This window comes from Emydura macquarii, unplaced genomic scaffold (assembly GCF_026122565.2).
Source record: "Emydura macquarii macquarii isolate MOO-44397 ecotype Brisbane River unplaced genomic scaffold, CSIRO-AGI_Emac_v2 contig_2768, whole genome shotgun sequence".
Taxonomy (NCBI): domain Eukaryota; kingdom Metazoa; phylum Chordata; order Testudines; family Chelidae; genus Emydura; species Emydura macquarii.
This window is the reverse complement of record NW_027132905.1, coordinates 12,601,095-12,624,982: the sequence shown is the minus strand read 5'-3', so window position 1 is coordinate 12,624,982 and position 23,888 is coordinate 12,601,095. Positions and strand designations below refer to the sequence as shown.

At 41.9% G+C, this 23,888-nt stretch overlaps 1 protein-coding gene across 2 annotated transcripts in view; it reads right to left on the bottom strand.

Annotated features, from left to right (window-relative positions):
- ARHGAP26 (Rho GTPase activating protein 26) overlaps window positions 1-23,888 on the bottom strand; it is a 306,079-nt gene that overhangs the window by 106,788 nt on the left and 175,403 nt on the right. For both annotated transcript variants that reach the window (XM_067567247.1, XM_067567246.1), the window contains exons 15-17: window positions 16,661-16,748; window positions 14,482-14,540; window positions 10,704-10,809 (exon numbers count right to left, since the gene is read on the bottom strand). In XM_067567247.1, the coding sequence (XP_067423348.1) occupies window positions 10,704-10,809; window positions 14,482-14,540; window positions 16,661-16,748 (253 nt within the window). The remainder of the gene's footprint in view (window positions 1-10,703; window positions 10,810-14,481; window positions 14,541-16,660; window positions 16,749-23,888) is intronic.

The window sequence follows — 23,888 nt, the reverse complement described above, 5'->3', positions numbered from 1 at the left end:
ATAAAACCCAAGAAAACAAAAGGAGCTGAAATGTTGAAAACCAAAATGTGTAAATTCTGTTAATGTTTAAAATATGTGAGAGTTTAAACAAGTCTGGCAGCTCAAGTGGTTCCTCTCAAGAGGCACTGCAAGGGGCATAAATATGGACCTTGACGTTCTTTGTCTTTTTACAACAGCTGCAGGTGGTTTCAGTTAAATACAATAATTAAATTAGCCACGAAATGTGGTTGTGCTAAGATTTCAAACTAATCTTCACAATGATCTCCTCGAGCTCTGCTCCTCTGCCAACTTTGAAAAAAAACCCAAAATCCTCACAAACCCAAACCTGATGGAAGAGGAGGAGAACACTCATAGGATTTCATGTCTCTCATGTGAATCTGTGAATGACAAGCTGCTTCAACAAACAGCAAGCTTCAGTTGAGAAACTACTTTCATATCCACCCTATCTAGCATGCACAATGCCTTTATATTTCCACATTTCTCCTCTCAGCCTCCATCTTCCAATTGCCTTCTTTCTTCATTGCAACCCATATCTTAGAGAACTGGTTCTGTTGTTTTAGATTTGCCATTCTGGAATAAGCAGGAAAGAAAATAACCTGCTGTGGGTGCTAATAAACTCAAAACATTAAAATCAAAAGCATTATTATTATTCTTAATGGGCTTGTCTCCAATTAGCAAGTACCCCAAGGGGATGATTTGAAATAATTGCCTGGAATGACAGATTTGAAACATAGGAAGGGAAACACAACCCTTTATCCCTCTGGATCACTGGTCTGAGGCTATGTCTACACTGCAGCACTAATTCGAATTAGCTTAATTCAAATTACAGAAAACGATTTATAGAAATCGCTGCAGAGTGTCCACAGTACAGTGTTTGTGCTGGTTTCTTGCATCCACACTGGCCAGCCTTAATTTGAATTAGAAAGCAGTGCAATGTGGGTAGCTATCCCACAGTGCAACTAGCCACGGTGGCTGTTTGGAATACTGTCTTCGTCCCAGGATGCAACGCTTCTTCCCCTGCCCTTCCCCCCTCCGCCCCAAACAAACAGGAAAAGGATTTTCAGTCCCTCACGATCGCCATTGCTGCAGAGACATGGAGACAGCTGAACTGTGCACTGTGATTCTGATCGTGACAAATACAACGCGGCTTATCCTGGATTACTTTAGAAATGTAGGGAGAAGGGCTCAATGAAACAGTGTTGCAACAAGTAGCATTCAGAATAAAGTGCTCCCAATGTTACATTAAATCATTTGCTAGATACAATGTAAATATGTAGCCAATGAAACAACTGGTCCATGAAACAATGTATCTAGGATATGATGTCCTCTCTGCCTGTATTACAAGCCCCTACAGAGATCATCTGCGGGTGGTTTGATGTGGGTTTTTGGGAAAGCAAGGCTTGGATTTTAAAAAGTTTGATCAGGCACTCGTGGCTTGTGCTGTGCTGGGGTGGGGGGAAGCAAGGCTTGGATTTGGGGGAGGGTACTGAAATGGGGCATCATGGGATACAGTCTGGAGGACAATTAATTCGAATTAAGTCCCATTGCGTCCACACACACACTACTGCAAATTAACTGATGTGCTTCAGGCGCTACTCCACTTGCAGAGCTGGTCTTATTGCTGCGAATTTAAAGGGTCCTTAATTCACATTAACAACGCACTAGTGTAGACACGGGAGTAATTATTGCCACTTAAGGGACTTTAATTCGCAGTAAGCCACCAGTCTAGACCAGGCCTTAGACATGATTTCTCCATTCCCTTGCTAGAAGAAGGATTTAGTTTAGTTTTGACTGGGGCTTGCTTCACGACCACAGCTTGATAAATCAGGATGGTTCAGTACTAGTATCCTTCCAAAGAAGAACCAGCATTATTGTCTGTTTAAAGTAGTTTTTGATTGGCACTCAGCTGTCTGTTTTGAGGTCTCATTGACGCAAATGAGTTAGTGCACATGACTGGAAATCAAGAGTTCTGAGTTCTAGTCCCAGCTCTGCCACTGACGATGTGCCTTTGGCCAAATCACTTCGCTTGTGTGTCTCCATTTCCCTATCTGTTAAATGGGGATAACACTTACCTCAGAGGAATAGTGTAAGGATTCATAAATCAGTCTATAAAATGCATTAAAAAACTCCTCAGATAAAGGCGGTAAATACATGCTAATTGTTACTTCTGCTTCTCTCGCTCATCCTGGGTTTTCCCTGCTGCCTCCCCATCCCCAATTGGTAAGGCAAGAGAAAATAGATATTAGCTACAGAAAAATGTTACTAACTTTATTTTGAATTCTTCTACAACTGTCTTAAGCTCAAACTCTTTAATCTTTATGAGGTTCAAAGTGCTGCAGTTTCTCTCTGCTCTCTTCTATGCTCCATCCCCTTAGCTGGCTCCAACTCCTACCCAAACTTGTCCAGCTGGTTTTCAGGATTATAGTTGTTAAATCTGGCACATTCACCATCATTAAAACTAATTAAAAATTTAATTAAATAAAAAATAAACTGTAGAAAAAATATGACACACTGGAGCAAAGTGTTCCAATTTTGCACCAGCTCTGAAATTACTGGCAAAAGAATGAAGATTTACCAGGTAGGGAACGGAGTATTTTGTATACTGAGCACTCTGTCAGCCAAATCAAGAATATTTTTTTAAAGCAAATACTCCAGCAGTTTTCTCCACAGTCAGCCCTTAACCTGGATAGGCCTAAAAATACCACAAGCTGAAGTGCTACTTGCTCATTCACCACACTGGATCTAAACAGTTGGTTCCAGCAGAGTTCCATAGGCAGGAAGTGAGATGTGGAAAGGAAAAAAGTTATAATGATAACTTATAAAAGTTACATGTGTCAAGTGCAAAAGTGTGTCACTTTCATCAACAGAAAAAAAAAATTACCTCACCCACCTAGTCTTACATATTTAAAGGCATTTTATAGTTAGAATATATTATCAACACACACGAGTTCCAAAGGTGATTAGTAATTTTGGATGACACAATTTTGAGTTGCCCAACTTGAGACCGCTGAGAGAGGTCTTATATTCCAAAACCGTGAGCATCTGCCCTTTGCAAATGAAGCCTCCTTAAGGTATCAAACTGTGTACTCAAAATTACCATTTACTTTTGAAAGCCCTTGCCTGTATTCGTATTTTATACATGCACACACATGTACACACGCACACACATACACATAAAAGGTGAATAGTTTCTATATGCAGAGTTTTGTAACTAAACTAGATCACATCAAGTGTTTAGCTCTGTAAATAGTTTTTGGTCAGCTCCAATGAGTTCCATTGTTAATTGATATCTGGATTCATTTTGGTATATTATATCCTTGAATCAAAAGAATGAAGCCACTAATAATGTCATATTACTAGCTGGGTGAAGGAGAACAAACTAAAAGTTTACATTAACATTTATAACTACTCTGGTGCAGTGCTACCCGAAGTAAAAGCCCTGACAGGCACAAAGGTTGGTGTGGCAATTTTCACCACGTGATTATAATCTCACTCCAAGGGCAGATGTGTTTGCATGTGCTCAGTGATCATCTTGCAGATCTGACACAAATTTAATTATTTTGACCTATTACATAAAACTTCTCGCACAAAAACACCAGCCATTAAAGCTTTCTCAAATGATTCAGTGTGGGAACCCCAGTAGGCTGTGTGTTCCAAGAAACCAGAGATGTACCGTCAACAATCAACATGTTTTAAAGGCCAATGTATTCAGCTGAGTCTGAAGCAACATAGCAACATGGGAATTGCCAGACTAGATCAGCCCTATGGTCCATCCAATCTAGTATTTTACCTCCAGTAGTGGCCAGCACTGGATGCGTCAGAGGAAGGTGCAAAAAAAAAAAAAAAAAAAAAAAAAAAAAAAAAACCCTGCAGTAAGCCGATGTGGAATAATCTGCCCTTAAGGAGACGTTCTGCCTAAATGCTGGTAGTTAAAAGATTTGCTTAAATCCTAAAGCATAAGCTTTTATATGCCTTCTAAAAACAATTTTTTTAAAAGTACTTACTATAAAAATGCTGAATATTCTTGTTACCCAGGAAAAAGTCAAGCTCTAACTGAATCTTGCTACCTATTTGTCTGCACTGTTATCCTGTGGCAATGAATTCTACAGTTCAATTATGTATTGAGAGAGAAAGTATTTCTTGTTATCAGTTTTAAATTGGTCACCCTTCAATTTTACAGCACTCTCTCTTGTTCTTATGTTATGAGACGGGGCAAAAAGAAGTTCCTGCTGTGTCTTCTGAGTACCATTCATATCACCCAGGATGAGCACAGAATCAAGCAACACTGAAGCAGTCTAATGAGCTTTCTTAACCTATGTTTGAACTAGCATTACTACTAATGGGGTGACTCTCTTTTTATTTCACATAGGAGTAAGCACTGAGGAGTTCAGAACCTGAGACTTCCTCTAGGAGTTAACCACAAATTTGAGCAAGTCCAGATCTCGGTCCAGTGCTGTAATATGTCTCAGTCCAAAGGGTTAGGACACGACTATCCAGCAAAATGAAAATATCCCACTGAAGTGGGAAAGAGACAACAGCAACAGAAGGAGGAACTCTGTTTAATTTTTCCATGCAAGGCCCAGAGAGTTGGCTTGCTATTTTCTTATGTCAACTAGATTGGGCAGTGAAGGTATGAGAGAGAAGCATCTTAAAGGCCCCAGAGACAAGTGGAAATGTCCCAACAGTCCTAGACAAGAATGACTTTCTGGAAGTAGTGAATCAATCAAACAAATGAATGGTTGCCAATCAGCAGCATGAGCAGCTGCCAGCAGCCATGTCAAGAAGAATTAGCCTAAACGCCTGCTGCTTGCTCAGAGAAAAAAGCCTCTGAGGTAACCTCTGCAACAGTTCCTCTTCCTGAACAGGTGCCTCAGTGAGATTGTTTATTTACCTGGTCACTTGCTGAAAGTGTAGAGGTAAGTGGTATAATCAATACCAAGGGGGAACCTCTACTAGGATATTTAGGCCTGCCCAAAAGCAGGCCTGCAGTGTTGTCCTTTTCCCTTCAGTGCAAAAAGCCTATATGCTACACAGGCCATAAGATATGATCACTCAACACAAACAATAGCAAATGCTATATTATATTTGGGCACATGGCCCTGGAGGACTTTCTTGCCTATGACCCTTCAGTAAGAAAATTATTTGAGACCTTGATAGAAATGTTTGGAATTAGTTTGATTCCGCTTCCAGTCCATATCCCATCCTTCTATCTCCTTTAATTCCTACCACAGCTCCACACTTACAGGTTAGTGAGCCATAATATAAGAAAGATCTCTGTGTAACTTCTACTCTTGGTTGACATCAGATAGTTGCTGTCTTGCAGAACCAGTGGAAACCATCAAGGCTGAGAAGCTGAGGACAATCTGTGCTACAGATTGTAATCATTATTTTGTTGGTTAGAACATGAAAACCAGAAGACATTACAGTAGCAAAAGACAAGGAGCAAGTCTCTATTGGCCAGGTTGCAGCTGCAGATGATTAAAGACAATTAATTCTACTAAATGCATGTACATACACTTTGGACACAATACATTTAACTGTTTTGATCTTTCACAAGAAAAGGAAATCGATGCACCATCCAGAGAAAATGGCAAGTCTGTTGCCTCAAAACAGGTAGGAGGAGATGTTTGCAAACAGAAAGACAAACAGCAATGGGTGATATGAGTCACAAGGGGAAAACCCATCGAAAGTGCCTCAGGAGCCTTGGATGAAAGATGCTATCGATAGAACTACAAAGTATTTATTAACAAGCATGGTTCTCACAGCTACAACAAAGAAAAGTTCTGAGGCAAAAATAAATATATGAGACTAAAAATTCTAACTTCTGAAATGTAAATGGGTCAAAAATCTTCCAGTTCTGCATTTAATAAGAAATAAATGCTTCGGAAAACACCTTTAAAAGGGGTGGTGGTGAAATCCTGGTTCCAGAGTTAAGACACAGTGTAATCAGCAGAGTTATCTTGGATACCTGGCAATAAGCTTGACTACACTCTGCTTTGCAATGGTTTAACTAAATTGGTAGAAAAAAAATATCTATTTGGTTAAATCAGTGTAACCCTGAGTTAGTAAAAGCCACAGTGCAGACCAACCCTAAGGATAGGTGTTAGGGCCAATGGGGGATTTAAGATGCAAAAAGGCATAAAAATCTGCAAGACAAAAAGTGTGTTGCTAGATGGCATTTAGTTTATGACAGGTTACCACAGAGTGGAGGATGGCAGATTAACTGTTGCCTTTCCTCTTTCCCCCCAGGAATGAAGACAAATATATAATTAAGAATTTTACATTCAAAATCATGAGAAGCATCTTCCAGGGAATAAAGGTTCCAAGGGGAGGCTTCTTAACTCCAGCAGATTTTATATGGAATGTTTTTAATGTCATTCCACTGTTTTGCCAAAAAAAAAAAAAAGATAAACATTATAAAAAATGCCACAGATTTCAAATAATTTTAAATTTAAATGCTTGTTTGTGTTTCGTTGCGTAACAGTATTTGGCCCTTCCAAGTGGATAACTGTACAGTATCAACTATAACCTCGAGTCAGACACCAAAATGAAAAAGCTACAGTGGAAACTTTCCATTTTATTTATTCTGACCCCCTTACCCTACCCTACATCCCCAACACACACACTCATGCCTCTCATGAGATATTCCAGGGCTGCTTCTTGAGCTAACAGGTCTAGCACTGCAATGACCTACTTCGTAACAGATATTTCCACACAACGAAAAGAAAAATGAGCTTCCAGCCATATTGCCTTGAAGAAACAAATGTCAATTGCCAGTACTACAGTACTTTTAAGTGAAAAAATTAGCTTAAATATATCCACCAAAACTCTAAACAGAGTGCAGGGATGGCTGAATCCTACTTAAATATTCAATACTCTGTTTAATTGAATACTTAAGTTCATTTTCTGCACCTGCTCTTAGCTTAGCATAATTCCCCCCAGGACGAAAGAGTTCGAGATGTAACAGATGAATTAAAACAATAGAGCATCATGTAACTAAAACAGTAACAAGGTGTTCACAAGAAAAGCTTTTTTGTTTTTAACCTTTCATTTATTAAAACACTTTAGACTTCAGTTAAGCTTCTTTGCTCAGTATGGGTTATTCTTTCAAACCAACTTTGAACTGCAGGCACACCGTCAGGTCATTTGGTTTCATTGCAACTTCTATAGATGCCTCTGCTGAAATGCTAGTTGGTAAATTCCTGCTGACATAGGCCAGAACAGCTGCAAACTTTGGGACAGTTCAGGTCAGCATGGTTTGGCCTGTCTGTCTCCTACAGAGATCCTCCTGAGTGAATCACAACAAACATCACTATCCTCCTTAGTAACAGTAAATCAAGGCTGGATTTATCACAGAAGCAGTGAGCATGTGTCCTGTGAAGGAGAAATGCAGGTTTAAACTATTTATGGGCCAAAGATTAACATAACTATAGCAGGTTCCAAGAAAACTGGGCCTGAACGGCAGGGGGGGGAGGGGAGAAACAGTTTAGTTATTGTTGAAACAGTGCTGACGTGGGCTGCACATGCATCATATTTTAAATGATTAGAATATAAAACTGCCTGGAAAAGGGAACAAAAATATATGCAGAAACATGAACAAACTAAAATGTACTAACCTAGCAGCTGAAATTGATTAATTTTTCATTTCTAGCCTTCTCATTCTCCCTGTCTCCTGTCTATGGTTTGCTCTCTTCCCTGCATTTCCTCCTTCCCACACACCCTTCCATTTCCTGTATTTTTCCTTTTCCTTTCCTTTCCTTTCCTTTCATATAGCCCAACAGCAAACCCCCCCTCCTCCCACCTTCCCCCAGGGTCTGAAGAGTCTGTATCAGAGTATGTGCAAAGCAGGTGGGGACTGAAAACTGTATTCTACTCTCAAGCAGCACTTGCTCTTGCCACACCAAAAGTTCAGCTTCCCACACTTAAGAGTCCAGCTCTGTGAGGGCCGCTTCTCTAGCTGAGATAGGAAATACTAAGACACTTAAGTAATGCTCTACTTCACACATACTAAGAGTTTAGAGATGCTTATATGAGACTGATCTTTAATTAATTATTACCATTTCAAATGTATCAATTGTATTAGCAATTTTATTAATAGTAGAGCCTTGCTAATCCACATTAATTGTTAGGAGTCCTATTGCAAATTAGTGAGAAAACAAACAAAATTAGTCAAAGATAAAATAGCTCAAGAGGGATCCTATTCATTTAATTGGCCAATGCAGTTTACATGTATTCTGAGTCCTTTACAATGATCTAGCAAAAGACACCATTTACTGTGTTTTGTGAAAGTAGTAAAAGCCTCATTAACGTGAGGCCCCTCTGCAACACTCTGCTATTAAATCTTTGCTGAGAAACTGGGAGAGACACTAACTGACCCTGTGTGTGTGCAAATCATGCTGCGTATGGATTAGCAAAATGCAAATTAACCAGAATTATTCAATGCATTAACAATGGATACAGGGGATGATTTCATCTAGCCCGTGAAAAGTGATTTTTTTTTTTTTTTTTTTTTTTTTTTTTAAGAAGAATCCTGTCTGCTCTATATCTCCTTGCCCTTGAACACCGTCATCTTTCCCAGTGACCACCAAGCACACTTTCTCGTCCCTACCCATGGCTCCCACATACACAATATCTGCCCCAACCCCAGTGTTCCTCTGCAGACACTAATTGGAGGATACAGCTCAAAATCAACTGCACACCCATTTATCCCACTAAAGGTTATCACGGGCACCACCTGTCCCCCTAGTCTACACCCTCAGCAGTGAGGTCACAGACTGACTGGGCCAAAGGGACTGAACCAGTGGTCCACAAACTGAGGCAGGCCCAGCTAAGGGGACATGGAGGAACATTTGGGGTGGGGCAGGGATACACAGCAAGGGAGCGCCACCCAGCTCCGGTCTGGCACCAGCAGCTCTGGCCTCGGCCTCCAGCTCCCTGGACATGGCTCCGGACACAGCTCCAGCCCCGACCAAGGCTCCGCTCCTGGCTATGGCCCCAGCTGAAGCTCCAGCCTTGGCCTTAACTCCCAGGCCAGAGAGAAAGTGTCTTTCAGTACAGCAACAGGAGCTTCACTAGACAAAAGGGGATACACACACACAGCAATGTGGGAGAAGAAATACTTTCATATGTGAGGATGAGAGAAGGACTGTAACGAGTGCTGGCTATTGGATGACAGCCCATAACCTGATTGCATCTCAGGAATTACTGACAGGATGACCCCAGCCACAATCGATATCTTCTTATTTATATGCAAAACAATACATCTATTTATTATTATTAGCAAGCACATGAAGACAATGCTCCCTGGAATTCAGTGAATCTCTTTGCAGGCCCTTTTAGCTCAAAAGTCCAATTCCAAATAAAAAGCAAGGCAGCCTTTAGTTATAGTGACTTCATGCCTTTCCCTGGTAGGAGGCATGTAATGGGAAAAACTGCTAAGGGCTATTTTACCCTTAAAAATAACACCTTCTGCCACACTCGTATTTTTTGTTTGTTTGTTTTTAAATCCCTTCTCTCTCTTAACAAAGCTCTGCTAAAACAGCACAAAGTCCATTGTGCTTTCCTGCTCCTTCCTCCCTCTCTGAATACCACAGTGAATAAATATGAGTCCTCCTTTAAATAAAACCACTACCAAAAATAATGCAAAGCACTGAAGCAGTCATGAGACTTGCACATATTTGGCTGGTGGAGTAGCTGGAACTCCCTATCCCTTGGCTTGAGCCTGTAAGGATCCGAGGTTTTGAAACAACGATCTAAACCAGCTTTTCTGCTTTTTAACAGCCTTGCTTTTGTTCCACAGAACAGGCACAAATGTCATAAGAAAGCATCTGGAGCTTTTTTTTTTTTTTTTTTTTTTTTTTGGGTAACCACATTTCAAGTTTGTTTTTTCTTTGGAAATAGGTAGCTTTATGCTTTCCCAAATTTTTATTTACAGCCTGCTTAACTCATTCCAATGTTTCCTCAAGTCCTTGGTAATCTTTCCTGTATGCATGGCAAAGGAATGGCCAGATATGATCTCCTATCCCTGAAGCTGGCATGTGAACTGCTCAGTCACTCCAGGCAGTGTTTTCACTTCTTTAAACACTAACCAATGATCCTTGTGATAATTGTGAGGACAGATTATAGGACAGCCCTGTCATTGAAATACAAAATTTACTAAACCCCTCTGCCCCAAATGTCTCAAGGTGACTTAAGCACTGGCAGTATGATGAATCAGGCTGCACAGGGACAAAATACATGATATGGAGTTGTAGTCTACCCTATCACTGTGATATCCCTGATCTTTTTATAATTTTGGTTTGCTTTTAACCCCTATCATTCTGGCCCCTCCCTTGCAAACCCTATACAACCATCACTTATTAGCATGCCATTGGAAGCAACGGTACATTTCCATCAGCCCAGCAGATGCATTCTACCTGGCAGTATCTAAAAACAACCACACAGCAATGAAGTGGTTAATGTAGACTAAAGCATCACAAATGCTGAATGATCATATATGCCAGTCAGAAAGCTAGAATTTCTTTCCTCCTGCATCACTCCCATGTCCTTTTTTGCATTAATACTTCTTTCACACATAGGTTTTCACTTACCGTGATGCAAGTCAGATATGACTCAAGACCAGACACAGACACAAAATTTGTCTACAACTATTAACTTTCAGGGATGGTGGAAAAAAAGAAAGCATATCAAAGTCATACACTTACTTTGCCAAGTGGTTCATGAGCATCTGCAGCATCTGCCTGTTTTTTTCTGGCAGTCGATGAACAAGGTTATGGATCTCTGAGATCCTGGATTCCTGATTCTCCAGCTCTGCATTGCGAAACAAGAGATTATTCCATTTGCTACCTGTTTTTTTACTAGAAAGAATCACCCAGATCAGGACAGAGATTCAGTCAGAGATGTAGGTGTCTTGAATAAAGTTGGGCGAGAAATGGTTCACACATTCCGTAAAGATTTTCACGATTTCAAAGTTTTTGCTAAGAGAGATCAGAACAGTCAGTAGGTGAGCTACAGAGTCGGTCAGTCTCTGTGTTGTGTCCTGTCCCCCCCATCCCCATCCCCCAAATCTCTCCTGTTAGAGCCATTCCATTTTGGATAAATAATTAAATATTTGTTGCACCAGACAGACTGGGCACTCAACTGAGATGAAGGATACTCAGGTTCAAGTCCATCCTGCAGGGAATATTTAATTATTTATACTAAGTGGACAATTCCCACAGGAAAGGCTGAAACTGGCAGAGGAAGGACTTGAACCTGGGTCTCCCACATTGTAATCACAAGGCTACTGGCTATTCTGGGGGGGGGAGGGGAGAAGAGAAAAAGGGGGGGCTGTCTCTATTTCCCTCCCCAAAGTTCTAGAATTGAAAAACTTTCCTGATGAAACCTTCATCACATTAAGCACATTCCCAGGAGAAGTTTTAGTTATGACAATTGACATTTTCCAACAAAAAATAATTTTGTTGAAAAATGTCCTGCTCTACTCTCGAAGCCCTGGTTTGGCATCCCATTTCTGTTCAGCTGCTCTGTGGATCCTCAAAAGTCCTAAGGTTTCTTTTTACCCATGCCATCTCCCATGATGCAAAAAAATGTTTCTAAAAAAAGGGACACAAAAACCAAAAGGGTGAACTAATGGACTGAGGATGCAGGTTGACAACATGCCAAGCCAAGGCATTTACGATGAAAGAACAGGCTGATTGTAATTCAAATGGCTACAATTTGGCTTGTTTCAACAGAGAAAGCAACTGAATGTGCTTGTATCATAAATGTTCAAACTCCACAAGGGTATCTTTAGCCTGATACCTACAAAGATTTTGACAACTGGTTACCCTTATGTCATCCACAAAGTGGAAATATCTTAATATTTACATTTCATTTATAGCATGAGGACACTTGTGATAAAGTCATTGGAAATCGTCTTGTTAAAAGCCCCTCCTTTGGCTATTTCACCCTCCTTTTCCCTTTCAGGAAGGGCAGATTCAAATGGAGTCAGTTCAGCACATTACTGTACCACATGAGATAATAGCAACATCAGCAGCTACATACCTGGTACTTGTTTTGAAATTCAAGGATGCTAAACTCTTCACAAACAATTAACTGAACCTCACAATGGCCCTGTGAGTTTAAAAGGCAACACCCAACCCCAAAGAAATAAAACTGAAGCATGGATAATCTGAGTGATTTGCCCAAGGTCAGTGACAGAGTTGAAATTAGGGAACTAGAGTCTTGGTCCCGAATGCTAACCATTCAATACTTCAGATCAGCACTGAACAGCTTCATATCTACCAAGGTCTGTACCTTAAATCCATAATTACACCCCAAATAAACAGGGCCCATCTCCTACAGTGCACAGAATGGACAGTGCTCACAAAACGAGCAGCAATTCAATATTTTGATTTCTCCTCATTGCTCAATGTGTGGCCACAGGCCTTGTTTACTGAGCACTATTCCAGCCCTGTACTGAAGATAGAGTTGTTCATTTCCTCATAGACTTTTCTATGACACAGCACTTAATTTCTGAGTGCTTTGCAAATATTAGTGAATTTATCTTCACAACACTCCTGTGAGGTGGTGGTGGTGGGGTGTATTCCCATTTTACAGAAGGGGAACTGGGAGATTAAGGTCAAAAGCATCTACTAGTTTTGCGGGCCTAATATGAGATGCCTAGAACCTGATTTTTTAGATTACTGAGCTATTTAATTATAGCAATTTATATGATCAAAGCTCAGGTCCCAATTACCTCAGTTACAGCTCTGAAAGCTCAGCATTTCTACATATCAAGTCAGGCACCCAGAAAATGAGAAACACACAAGTGACCACCAGTGAACGGGTTGCAGTGATTTGCCCAGCATTCCACAGGAACTCTGTGGCAGATGCAGGGATAGAATTCAATTCTCCAGAACAGCATTCAACTGCTTTATCTATCCTTTCTCTTCCTGCAATCCTCTGCCTCATTCTCTACACACCTTCCAACTTCTGCAACAATGAAGCAGGGGTCCTACAGACAACAGCCTCCTTAACTACATAATCCTGTTTCATTCCCAGAGCAGGTCCCTCCTGTGCACTGTATGAGGCAGGGGTCCTGTGGAAAAAATAGTATGTGACCTTGTAATTAAAGACTGTATTGTTGCACAGACCATCTTAATTCTGTCGTTTCCTAACTTCTGAGAGCTTGACTTTGCAACTTTAATGTTCTTTAATTTGTGTGAATTTATTTATTTATTTAAAAAGCAAACTGAAAAACCAGAAATTCCATCCTGTGGCACCTTATTGATACCAAAATGGGTCATCAGCAGACTTGAATCCTTTAGCTCCACTGCAAAATCCTCTGCCATTTGAGCTAGTGGAGTAATAGATAACAATAGTAAGTTGTCATCTTCTGTGTGGACCAGCACCAGGGGTGGATGGGACACTTTGCCAGGAGGTTTCACAGAGGAATGATGACACTCAGGAATCTTGGGTTTCATTTCAGTCTTTAGAGGGGAATATTCTCTAGTGGGCACAGATTCTTTTGCTCATTCCCCCTCAAGTGTGATCCCTTCTCTCGAGTCCCCTGTCTGCCCCGGTTCTGTCTCTTCTCCACCTGTCTCACTAGGTTCCTCATCGCAGTCTCCACTCTTCAGGCTTCCCATCCCAGTCTTCCTGCCCAGCCAACCCCAGTCCCCCCGCCAATGACACCTCCCAGTTTTCCTTCCTCGCCTCCAGTCTCGCCTCCCCACCCTTTACCTCCTCCCCAGGTTTCTTGTCCCAACCTACTCCTCCTGCTGGTCCAGCTCTTATCCCCTCTGCATTTGAACATGCAGTCTCCTCCTCCCCACTGCTTTTTTAAGAAAAAAGGAGTACATAAACAGTGGTGGAGAAGTAACTAGCTACTAACTATTAACTAAATAACTAGACTAAAGAAGCTAATGTATAGAGGTGCTGCTAAGTGCTCTGTCTCAAGCCGAGGGTGGTAAACAAGGAACTGAGGGGTGGTTGGTCACACAGTGCTACGTCACTGCCTGAGAAGATGAAAGACAGGGACAGTGTATGTGTGACCCAACCAGATACTGCTACTGTAAATCTCCAATTACTAGCACTGGGGTGCACCAATCACCTAAAGTGGAACACCCACAGGGACACTCCTCAAAGAAGAAGAGAGACTTCTGAAGGCAGGACAGATTAAATCAGATTAATGGAGAGGCACTGTCTAATAAGTGCTACTGTCACCTCTAAGTCTGATCTACACACAGATTTCGTACTGATAACTATTGATTAGGGTGTATGATTTTTTTTTTTACTGAAGTAGTTTTCCTAGTGAGAGCACAGTTGTAATGATACAAGAGGGCTATTATTATGCTATACCAGTATAAGCACTTTTATATTGGTATAGCTGCAGCCACACAAAGTCAGTGAGAGAGTATTGGGGTAGGGGTTACATTCAGTTGCTTGCAAAGGAATTTTTCTGTTTAGAAGGTTGTGACAAGCACATATGCACGAACTTACTTGCTGCTTTGATGAAGCTTCTTTGAAACTGGTACATCATAAGTGGCCCAGGGAGCATTCTGGAATAGGAAGAGCAATACATACACATTTGAGCAACGAAATAATCACTGAAGTGCAACTTGGAATCTGCTGTTACCATAAATCCATTCTAAAATCATAAAGGAGACAGCTAAACAATACCAACTCTCCTAACTAGTTTCCTCTCATCAGAAGAAACATAATATATAGAGGGGGCTTTGTTTTATTCCTCCCTTCCTCTCTTTAATTGAATCATCTACAACTGCAGAATTACCAAGATATCTTAAAGAAATAACACAGGCCAAACATCCCTATATTCTTGAAACCTTTTATATATAAATAAACAAAACACTACAGAAACTTGATTTTAAAATGTGTCAAAGAAAACAGCACTAAAATTCTAACAATTATCATCTCCATAAAGAATTTTCCACATCCACCCATTTTTGTGCCTTGTAAATCTTAACACACATTTTGAAGGAAAGCTTGTGTAAACTTTGGTGCTGATGAAAGCGAGGAACCGATAACACTGGCTAAAGCTATGCATGGCACATGGTAGTGCTGTGCTAATTATCTCCATACAGATCTTAAAATGGACTGCAATCCTGCCCTGTAGCTTCCCTGATACTTTAGTCATAGGACTCCTCTCAGATTTGCCTATACACCTCAGGCTTCACCTGTGAAATAACCTACTATTCCAGTCCTGTGTCTCATACTCTCGGGGCATGTCTACACTAAAAACTTCAGTCAACCTTTGTTTGGTATTCCCACGGTAGTTCATGTCCACAATACCTTTCCTCTGTCGGTGGCACATGTCCTTATCAGGAGTGCTTCCATCAATTTAAGAGGGGCTGTGTGGAGGGCTGCCCCACCTGGAGCTGCCTGGGGTCCTGGCTGGGAGCAGCAAGCCAAGAGCCTAAGGGGCAGCCGGGCTCCTGTCAGGCAGCTGAGAGTCCGGGAGGGCAGCCTGGCCGGGAGCAGGGACCCCAGGGAGCTGCCTGGCTATGAGCAGGAAGCCAGGACCCTGGGGGGTAGACCATCTCTACCTGGAGTCCCCCACCCACCCCAGACTGACAGACCCAGCTGTCAGCTGGGTTTTCTGGTCAATTTCACAGCTCCATGCATAAGCCATGAAAGTGACAAGAATGACAGCCAACAACAGATGCAAGTAACCTGCAGTGTCTAGACAGACACTGTCGCCCTTACTATACTGATATAAGCCCTATGCCGCTCATGGAGGTGGAGTTATGATGTTGGTGTAGTCTGGCACTTGCATCGGTGGGAGCAAGGCTGTGGTGTGGACACTGACATAACTAGGTCAACGTAAGCTGCCTTCAGTCTTCCCTACACATCTTATTCCTGTGCTAACAGTTCAGAAACTTTTGGGAGCAAAGACTGCCATTCATGCAAAGTTATGTGGTGGCTTTGTGATGTTCTAGACTGAGATCGACCAACCTAACTACATTTGTCACCCTCCTTGGATTTTGTTTCAATTCTTATGCTTTATGGCAGGTAAGAAGCATGCTGTGCATAACAAAATACTTATTGCTACACACAAACTAATGGGTATCCCTTTTCCTGGATTAGGTACCATCACTGTAGTCTGTGGACAGTCATCCCATCTCTAATATTACCTGTCAATGCATAATACAATGCAATAAAAATGAAAGTTAGGGATATGAAGGGAGCCATAATTAAAAGTTTGTAGTTTATTAATTACTGACAAATTCTTGTATATCTATTACTAAATAACTAATAGGAAAAAATTAATCTCAAGGAGGCACCGAAGGAAACAGTGTGGTGTTGGAATTAACATTTTTCTCCATGGTGTCAGTTTTCTCTGGACTAGTGCTTCAGATATGCATTGTGTTTTGGTTACTGGGAAAAGCCTGAATCAAGAGACACTCAACAGTGAGGTACTGTCATAAGTTATGTCTGTACCACAGAGCATCTGTGCAGTATTCAATAAACTCCCAATGTCCAGCCCGAGCACACATGGGTCAGTGGAAAAGTCAAGATGGGTTCTTTAAAAGCAGTCTCTTCCTTAGTTGTTTTAAACTCCTTCTCTTGTCAAGAAACTTGGGTAGCGGGTGGGGATGTCTCCAGGACATTACAGAACATTCTTGACATATAAAACGCACAGAAGATGTTTCTCCCCTACCTCAAGTAAGTTTTCAGTGCACTGGTGATAGTCTTTATCTCCCACTCTGCGCAGATCTCTGTTTCTGTTTCAGAGGCTGTTTTGGGATCTAGGGAAGAAAGGCAACGAAAGAAAGAGTGACCCACATGGAACACATTACAGAACAACAGTCACCTCTCCAAAGTTCCTACTATAGGATTAGCTCTGAAGGAAAAAGAGCCCACTGCCCAGTTTCTCACTAGTCTCTCCAAATCACCAACAAATACTTTGATCCTTCATAGCTTTTCCTACTTACTTGAATATGGATGAAGACAGCGACCACAGGTTGGACACTAGGACTCACTTGCATGTGTTCAAAAGCAAAAAGAAGAGACGCTCATAACTCATGTGTGATGGAAACAATGGTTTTGTTTCAAGCGTCATAATAAAGAAGGTTTCAAGACACTGCTGTGCTAAGGTACTGAAGTGATGGGAGCAGAACAAATGTCAGAGGGAGGCAGACTAGACAAACAGTTTAATTTAGACTTTGAGGCACTACTGCAGTATAAGTAAATACAACAAAGCAACACTAGTTATAATGACAATGGCAGCAAGGCATTCCTAAATCACTGGTCAGTGATTTGGGCACAGAGCGGTACAAATTAGTGGAGGTAAAAACAGACAGGTTAACCACGAGTAACCAGGGCCAGCTGTATCATACCATTAAAGCAGGCAAGTGCCTAGGGCAACAAAATAACTGGGGCAATATGAAATTCAGTAATTGTGTATGTGACACTGCTGACTGGGAAAGACAGGCATTTGCTTGCTTGCCTAGGGCAGAACCACTCCTAGACCTGACTCTGCTGGGGGGGAGGAAGGGATGGGATGGGAAAACAAAGTTGTCACACACAGCACTGCATAGCAGGACATTGGCGCAGCAGTGTGTCAGCAAATTATCCACTGTGTCACTTGACCTGATAGACCCCAGCTCACAACTCCAGAAACCTGTTGCCAGTTGAGTGCTTTTGCCAGTCTGACATTTGCTGCTTGAAGGTGGAGGGAGAACTCAGGCCATAAAGTTCCCATTGGCTTGCAAAAGCAAAAACATCTGCAAACATCCTCAGGGGCCCTACTGGCAGAGTTCAACAGCAAGGAAGTTTATAGATGATCGGCTTTCTATATAGGTATATGAGTGATGGAGAAAGTGAGGCACTCTCATTTATTTTATTTGTATCAATAGTGAAGACAGAAATACCAAACCCTATTTTTAAATGTTATAGAGCAATGAGTCTGGGAAGCTGGCATAGGCTGAGTGGGTTATTGGCTTAGACAAATCATATTTTGGTTCATTTTTTCACCTCTGGCCTCTTGATGTCATTCTGCTAGTTTTAGTTTCCTACATCCTCTTCTCAGCAGACTGTTCCTTGGCATCCTTAAAGATTTTTTAAATGTCTGATTCATCCCTCCCCATCCCTGGAGTCACATGCAGAGATTTACAAAAACTTCCACAGCATGAGCAAGCCCTGGAGATATGTCAAATATTATTGCAAATCTCTTAATTCTAGGGGCAATCCGACTCAAACACCAAGACAACAAAAGACAGAGCCTGGCTCTAAGTGAGCAGAAATTGGCAAGTTTTACATGTGCAAGCCACTGCATGAACCACATCTAGTAAACCAGCTATTTAGCCTTCGCCTATGCCAGCCCTCCAACCAAACAAATGTTATATAACATTACAGAGAAAAAGACTCAAATAACAGTCAGGCTATAAGGCTTTTTATAGTAATATGAGATAAGTCTTTCAGAGCTTAAGCACATCCATTTTAATGCACTTCATTTCCAGGCCAGCCTGCCCAGAGACTCCCAAGCAATCTTTGTTTTCAGAAAGGGCTGCCAGTTTCTGCACCTCGCTGTAGATCTTTCAGGTATGCTGGGAGTTTGACTCTTCTGATCCTCAGAGCCTACCTGGAACAAATTAAACTCTTCTGGCAGTATCTGAATGCTGTGTGTTCGTATTCATATCAGCAGTTTCGTTTTCCACATGGACCCTTGTCCTCCACATGTGCATGCATGCCTCTGCCCCACACAGCTTTAACTCTGCCCTTTGCCTTCTAATTCCCTATGTTGCAGCCACCATCTTTGCCCAAGAAGAGATGGTTTGGACTCAGGAGCTCGTCCAGGCAATACTCAACACTTAGCAGCTCAGAAAGTGAGACGCCCCACAGCAAGGAGTGGCAGCCAATGTCTCCTGCTTGGCAATGCAAAGCACTAACCAGCAGGCCTGCCCCAGGGCTGTTTTTAAACTTTATGAGTCCCAAATACAAACATTCCTTCACATGCCATCATGAAAGCACAGGAGAAGTGAGGATCCATTGCACCAATTGGACTGGGGAAGAAAACCGTTATGCAAACTGTGGCCAGATCAGAGTGAACCAGCGGCTCACCTTTTATGTCAACATGCTCATTTTCCAAAGGCTTTTCCAGCTATGCCATGGTGATTGGCTGCTTTCCAACCCTTTCCTCTGGCCAAAGAGACATACAAAAACTTCTTCCTCCAGCTGCCACGGACACACACAGAGGGAACCCATCAAGACTGCGGATGGCTGCCTTCCTCCAGCCCACAAAGACTGACTGTCACTATTACCTCCCTGCCAAAGGAATGCTCTTTCCCCATTGGCAGCTCCTAGGGCAAGCTGCATAGAGCACTAACAGATCCTGCTTCGTGGTTCTGATACAGGCCAGCAAGGCTTCCAGTTAAGCATTCCCCAAATAAAAGAGAGCAAGAATTTTAATTAGCATTGAAACTGATGGTGTAGGGCTCAGTCATGTGGGAACCTGCTAAGCACCCTCAACTCCTTATTCCATGGCTAGAGACGCTAATGACCCCACAGGATTAGGCTCTGAAATGAAGGGAAAGTTTGGCAATGCTGTTTTCCTTTTGCTAACTGCTCCTGTTTCCACTGGCCCAACAACCTGCTCAGCCCATATGCGGAGGCCCCAGGATTTGGTTCCCCCACCCCAACTGGGCCCAGGAATGCTGTGGAGGCAGTTCGGGACGCACAGAGAGGACAGGTAAACGGATGTCTGTAAATGGCTCTTCCGCACCCTCTGCTGGATGATTTCAGAAGAGGCTTTGTGACTCTGTCATCCCCAACCCAAGACAGGTTTCTGCTTCTACTCTTGACATTGTGGGGGCTAAATAAGAGGCCATTAGTGAGGACCCTTTGGGGAGGAGTTGGGGGTGGGAGTGGCTTCAAGCCATTTTGCACCCTCCTAATCCTGGGCTTTTTAAGGAACTGAAATGGCTCCCAGGGTTACCTAGGCAGCCCAACCCAATCTGCCTAGAACCTCTGTAGTGCACAGCATCCTCCCACCCCCAGCAGAGCTTGGTATACCCCCTGCACTGGCATTTATGGGGTGAGGGTGCTCACAGAACAGCCTGTGGCTGTCTTCACAACGTCTGTGCCAGGGGAATTCTCTGGTTGGCTCTGGAGCTTTTATGGCCTGGTTGACACCACATGGGGGCCAAAATGGATTTTGAGCTCAATATTGTGCATGCATCGGGAGTGAGGGAGCCTGTTAATTTATTCTGTTTTTATTTTTAAATGCTGCTTACTCCTTTCCTTCCCCTAATCTCTTCCATGGGCCTCCCCTCTCTTCGTGTATTTCTTTTTAAAAATTCCCTTTAAGAGACCAAAAAAAAAAAAAAAAGGTGCAGCTGTTCTGCACAGTTAAAAACGAGGCTTTGGCTAGCAAGATGTTTTCTTCCAAAACCCAAGATCTGAAACAACTGCAGAGGAATCTGTGCTTTTAGGAACCTGGAGTCATGCTGCCTCTTCTCTGATCTTTGTAAGCCTCCAACCAGATTAGGAAGCTGGGGTTGTCTGGAAATCACTGTTTACAGTCAGACAATATTTAAGGCAGTATTTTATCAGTTTCAGGTGAAACATCCTAATGCTATTACAGTAAAATAACCACTGGACAAAAGCAGGAACCATTTTCTTCTTCCTGCAGACTTCTAGCATTTTGTACTTCAGTGCAAGAGGGACAAAGGATTGCTGGAATCAGTAACCGTCAGGCGGCTCAGTGACCTATGTGACATGAGTGGTCATTTTCAGTCCAGTTCCTAACAGACAACTGTCCATGTTCCAAAGATCATGACCACTTTCACTGACAATTATAACCAAATGACATTAAAACTCACCATCACATTTGCATTAATTGGCACCACTGGTGGTAACCCAGGCAAAAAGCTCGGGTATGCAATGGATACCATGACCGAAGGTCATGGTTCCTCCAAGTATGGACTGAAGAGCATTGCCTGGTCACTGATTGAGAGGGGGAAAGCCATGAATAAGTTCCTCTTACAGGCACAAGTACAGGCTTACCATTGCTTTTGTGCTTGTTTACATTCCATTTATGAGTTTATTTATTGGCTAATTTAATTCTCAATCGGTAGGTGAATTTGACTATATTAATTTCCTAGCCATTTAAGGTTGATAAATAAAACCCTAGGACTTGTTTACAAGCTCAGGACACTGACTGCACACAACCCAGATATGCATGAGAACAAAAAGAAAGCCTGATCTGACAGTAGGAGTCTTTCCATTGATCTCAATGAAAACTGGAGCGGGTCCTTTCAATGCAAATTTAAAAAGGGACTGATTGCTAGCCTGCAGGAAGCATAGACTCCCCAAGCATATAACGACCACTGAAGCCAAATATCACACCCCTGGGTGTAGCTGCTTAGCCTCTATCATTCCTTGGATTCAACTCAATGGATACTTTTTCTGCGCTCATGTATAATAGGTTCCTGAATTTTAAAGCAATAGGTAAAAACTGTAATTTTGAAAGCAATGAAAAGTATGTATTGAATAAGAATCAGGATTAACCTACAGGCAATGGGTTTATTTTAATGAAAAAAGCACTAAAGGGGTAGTGAAAAAGATAAACATTTTAAAAAATTCTATATTAATAACAAAACTCAAGTGTGTGTCACACAGTCATCACACAAATTAACACAATCCTTCCTAATCAGTTCCAGCGTGACTTGCCATCTGACTAGCTTTTTAAAGGGAGACTTATTTTTAACAAACCAAAAAAAAAAACTTGATATGGTCAAAATGAGCCAAAGGTAAAGGCTTTTTATATCAGTGCCTACAAAGGAATTTTAGAGACACTCAGCAAGACTGAATACCTTTCAAAAAGATATGCTCTAGCTTAAGAAGAAGTTATGGGCTTGATATAAAAATTACTGGCTGAAATTCTCTGGCCCCTGCAATGGAAGAGATCAGACCAGATGACCTTGGTACTTGCTGCCCTTAATCTATGGAATTCTGCAAATAGTTAGCTTTGCAGGTTACTGTTGCAGAATCCACCCTCCAAAGTGAAGAATCAATGCAGCAAATACCAAGATACAGAGACAAACTCTCCCTCACATTGGTGTAAATCAGAGAAAGCTCCACTGAAGTCAAGGAGTTACTCCCTGGGACAAAATCTGCTTTGCAAGGTGTACATTTGAAGTTACTTCGCACTATGAATTGTATAGACAAACACAGCAAAGATGAATCTGAACAATAAAGGGAGGTAGAAGCATGAACCTTTCTTCTTCTACATATCCCTCACCATAACAGAGATGGAAGAGGTCAACTTATCCACTCCCACTACCCTACCAGCCAGTGCAAGATCCTTCCCCGTGCATATTTACTTGGGTTTTGTCCTGCCTAATCATAAACATGGAGCTTCCACTTCCTCCCAAGTTATGAATAAGCTGAACAGAAGGACCAAGATTGATATCATGATTTAAGGGATCATATGGTGATTCTCTGAAGAAAAACAAGGCAGCTCTAAGCACAACAGATTCCAAGATCAGCAGAAATTAGGATGTGGGTTTTGTTTTGTTTTTTGTTTTTGAAGGCAATAGCAGTGGTGACTGAAAGGAATTGTAGGCACCATCTCCAATCCCGAGCCTGCCTACCCAGGCATACAACCAACTGAACAGCTGCCATGGGACAATGAATCAAGTTAGCAAAATTTCAGCCTAAAGTGAAGTTAAATGACTAAGAATTATTAAACCCTGGAAAAAAACAAGCACTATGATGGAAATACAGCAGGACATTTACATACAATGGCATAGCTGCTCCCCAGAGGCTGATTCTTCCAAATGGTGTCTGAAATGCTGATTAGCCTATCCAATGATATCCTTCCCAGAAGTACTGCAGCCAGTGTTGCAGAATGTCTTTAATTATTTTCTGGGGATGTAAGGGAGAGGGGAACAGAACTAGCCACCAGGCTGCTGTAGTTTCAATTCCTCACCGCTTTCCCTATGATAAAAAGAGCTGCCTAGGATACAGTCATGTTACCAGGTGCTAATTCTAGTTGCTGCTTGGGTGACATTAAGATAGTTTCAAAAACAGCCATAAACTCATTTCATCATGAAGGCCAATGGCTATAGGTAGCCTCACTCACCCGACTACACTCACTCCCACCAGCAAGGATCAATAGGATCACTCAATATGTTATACTCCACCATGTGTCTTAATAAGGAACCTCTAAAAATCAGATTTGCATGCTGGCTCTATTACTAACTGCGCATGCATGTGTGTGCGCATGTGTCTTAACAATACAATACTTCAAAAACAGCTATGCTTGATAAATAAGTAACACTTTGGAGATTCTTATGGCAGGGGCTAAAGAAATATGAACACTTTACAAATGTTGATGAATTTAGCCTCAAAAGAATCCTGACAGAGAGGTATTCATCATTTCACCAGTAGGGAAACTGAGGTGTACCAAAGACAAATGATTTGCCCAAGTCCCACAGCAAGAGTGTGCCAGGTACTGTATTTGAGTCTAATGCAACGGCTACTCATGCAAAGCACTATCTGTATATACCTCCAAGCTCTGAGCACAGAGCAGCATAGCACCTTCTGTAGAAAAGTGTCACTCCAAAGGCCTCCACAGCAGTGTGTCACTTACACCAATTGCTGCTCTCTGAAACCTGATCCACTTGCCATTTAATCTGTATGTCAATCGCTAATGCTGACTACATTCATTTCTAAATATAAGGGAAACCTGAAGTTGTAAGCAAAATCCGGCTCCTTAGCTCATGAGGTTTTGATCTGAATAGTCAACATTTGAGCAAGATGTTGCTTTTACTTTAAACGCATTAAGTCCTAAAGGGGCAGGAGAGGGGGGAAATAAAAAGCAGAGCTCAGTTGGGCAGTTACTTTACAGAGAGCTTGAGTCAGCCTGAAGGCTGAAACTCAGC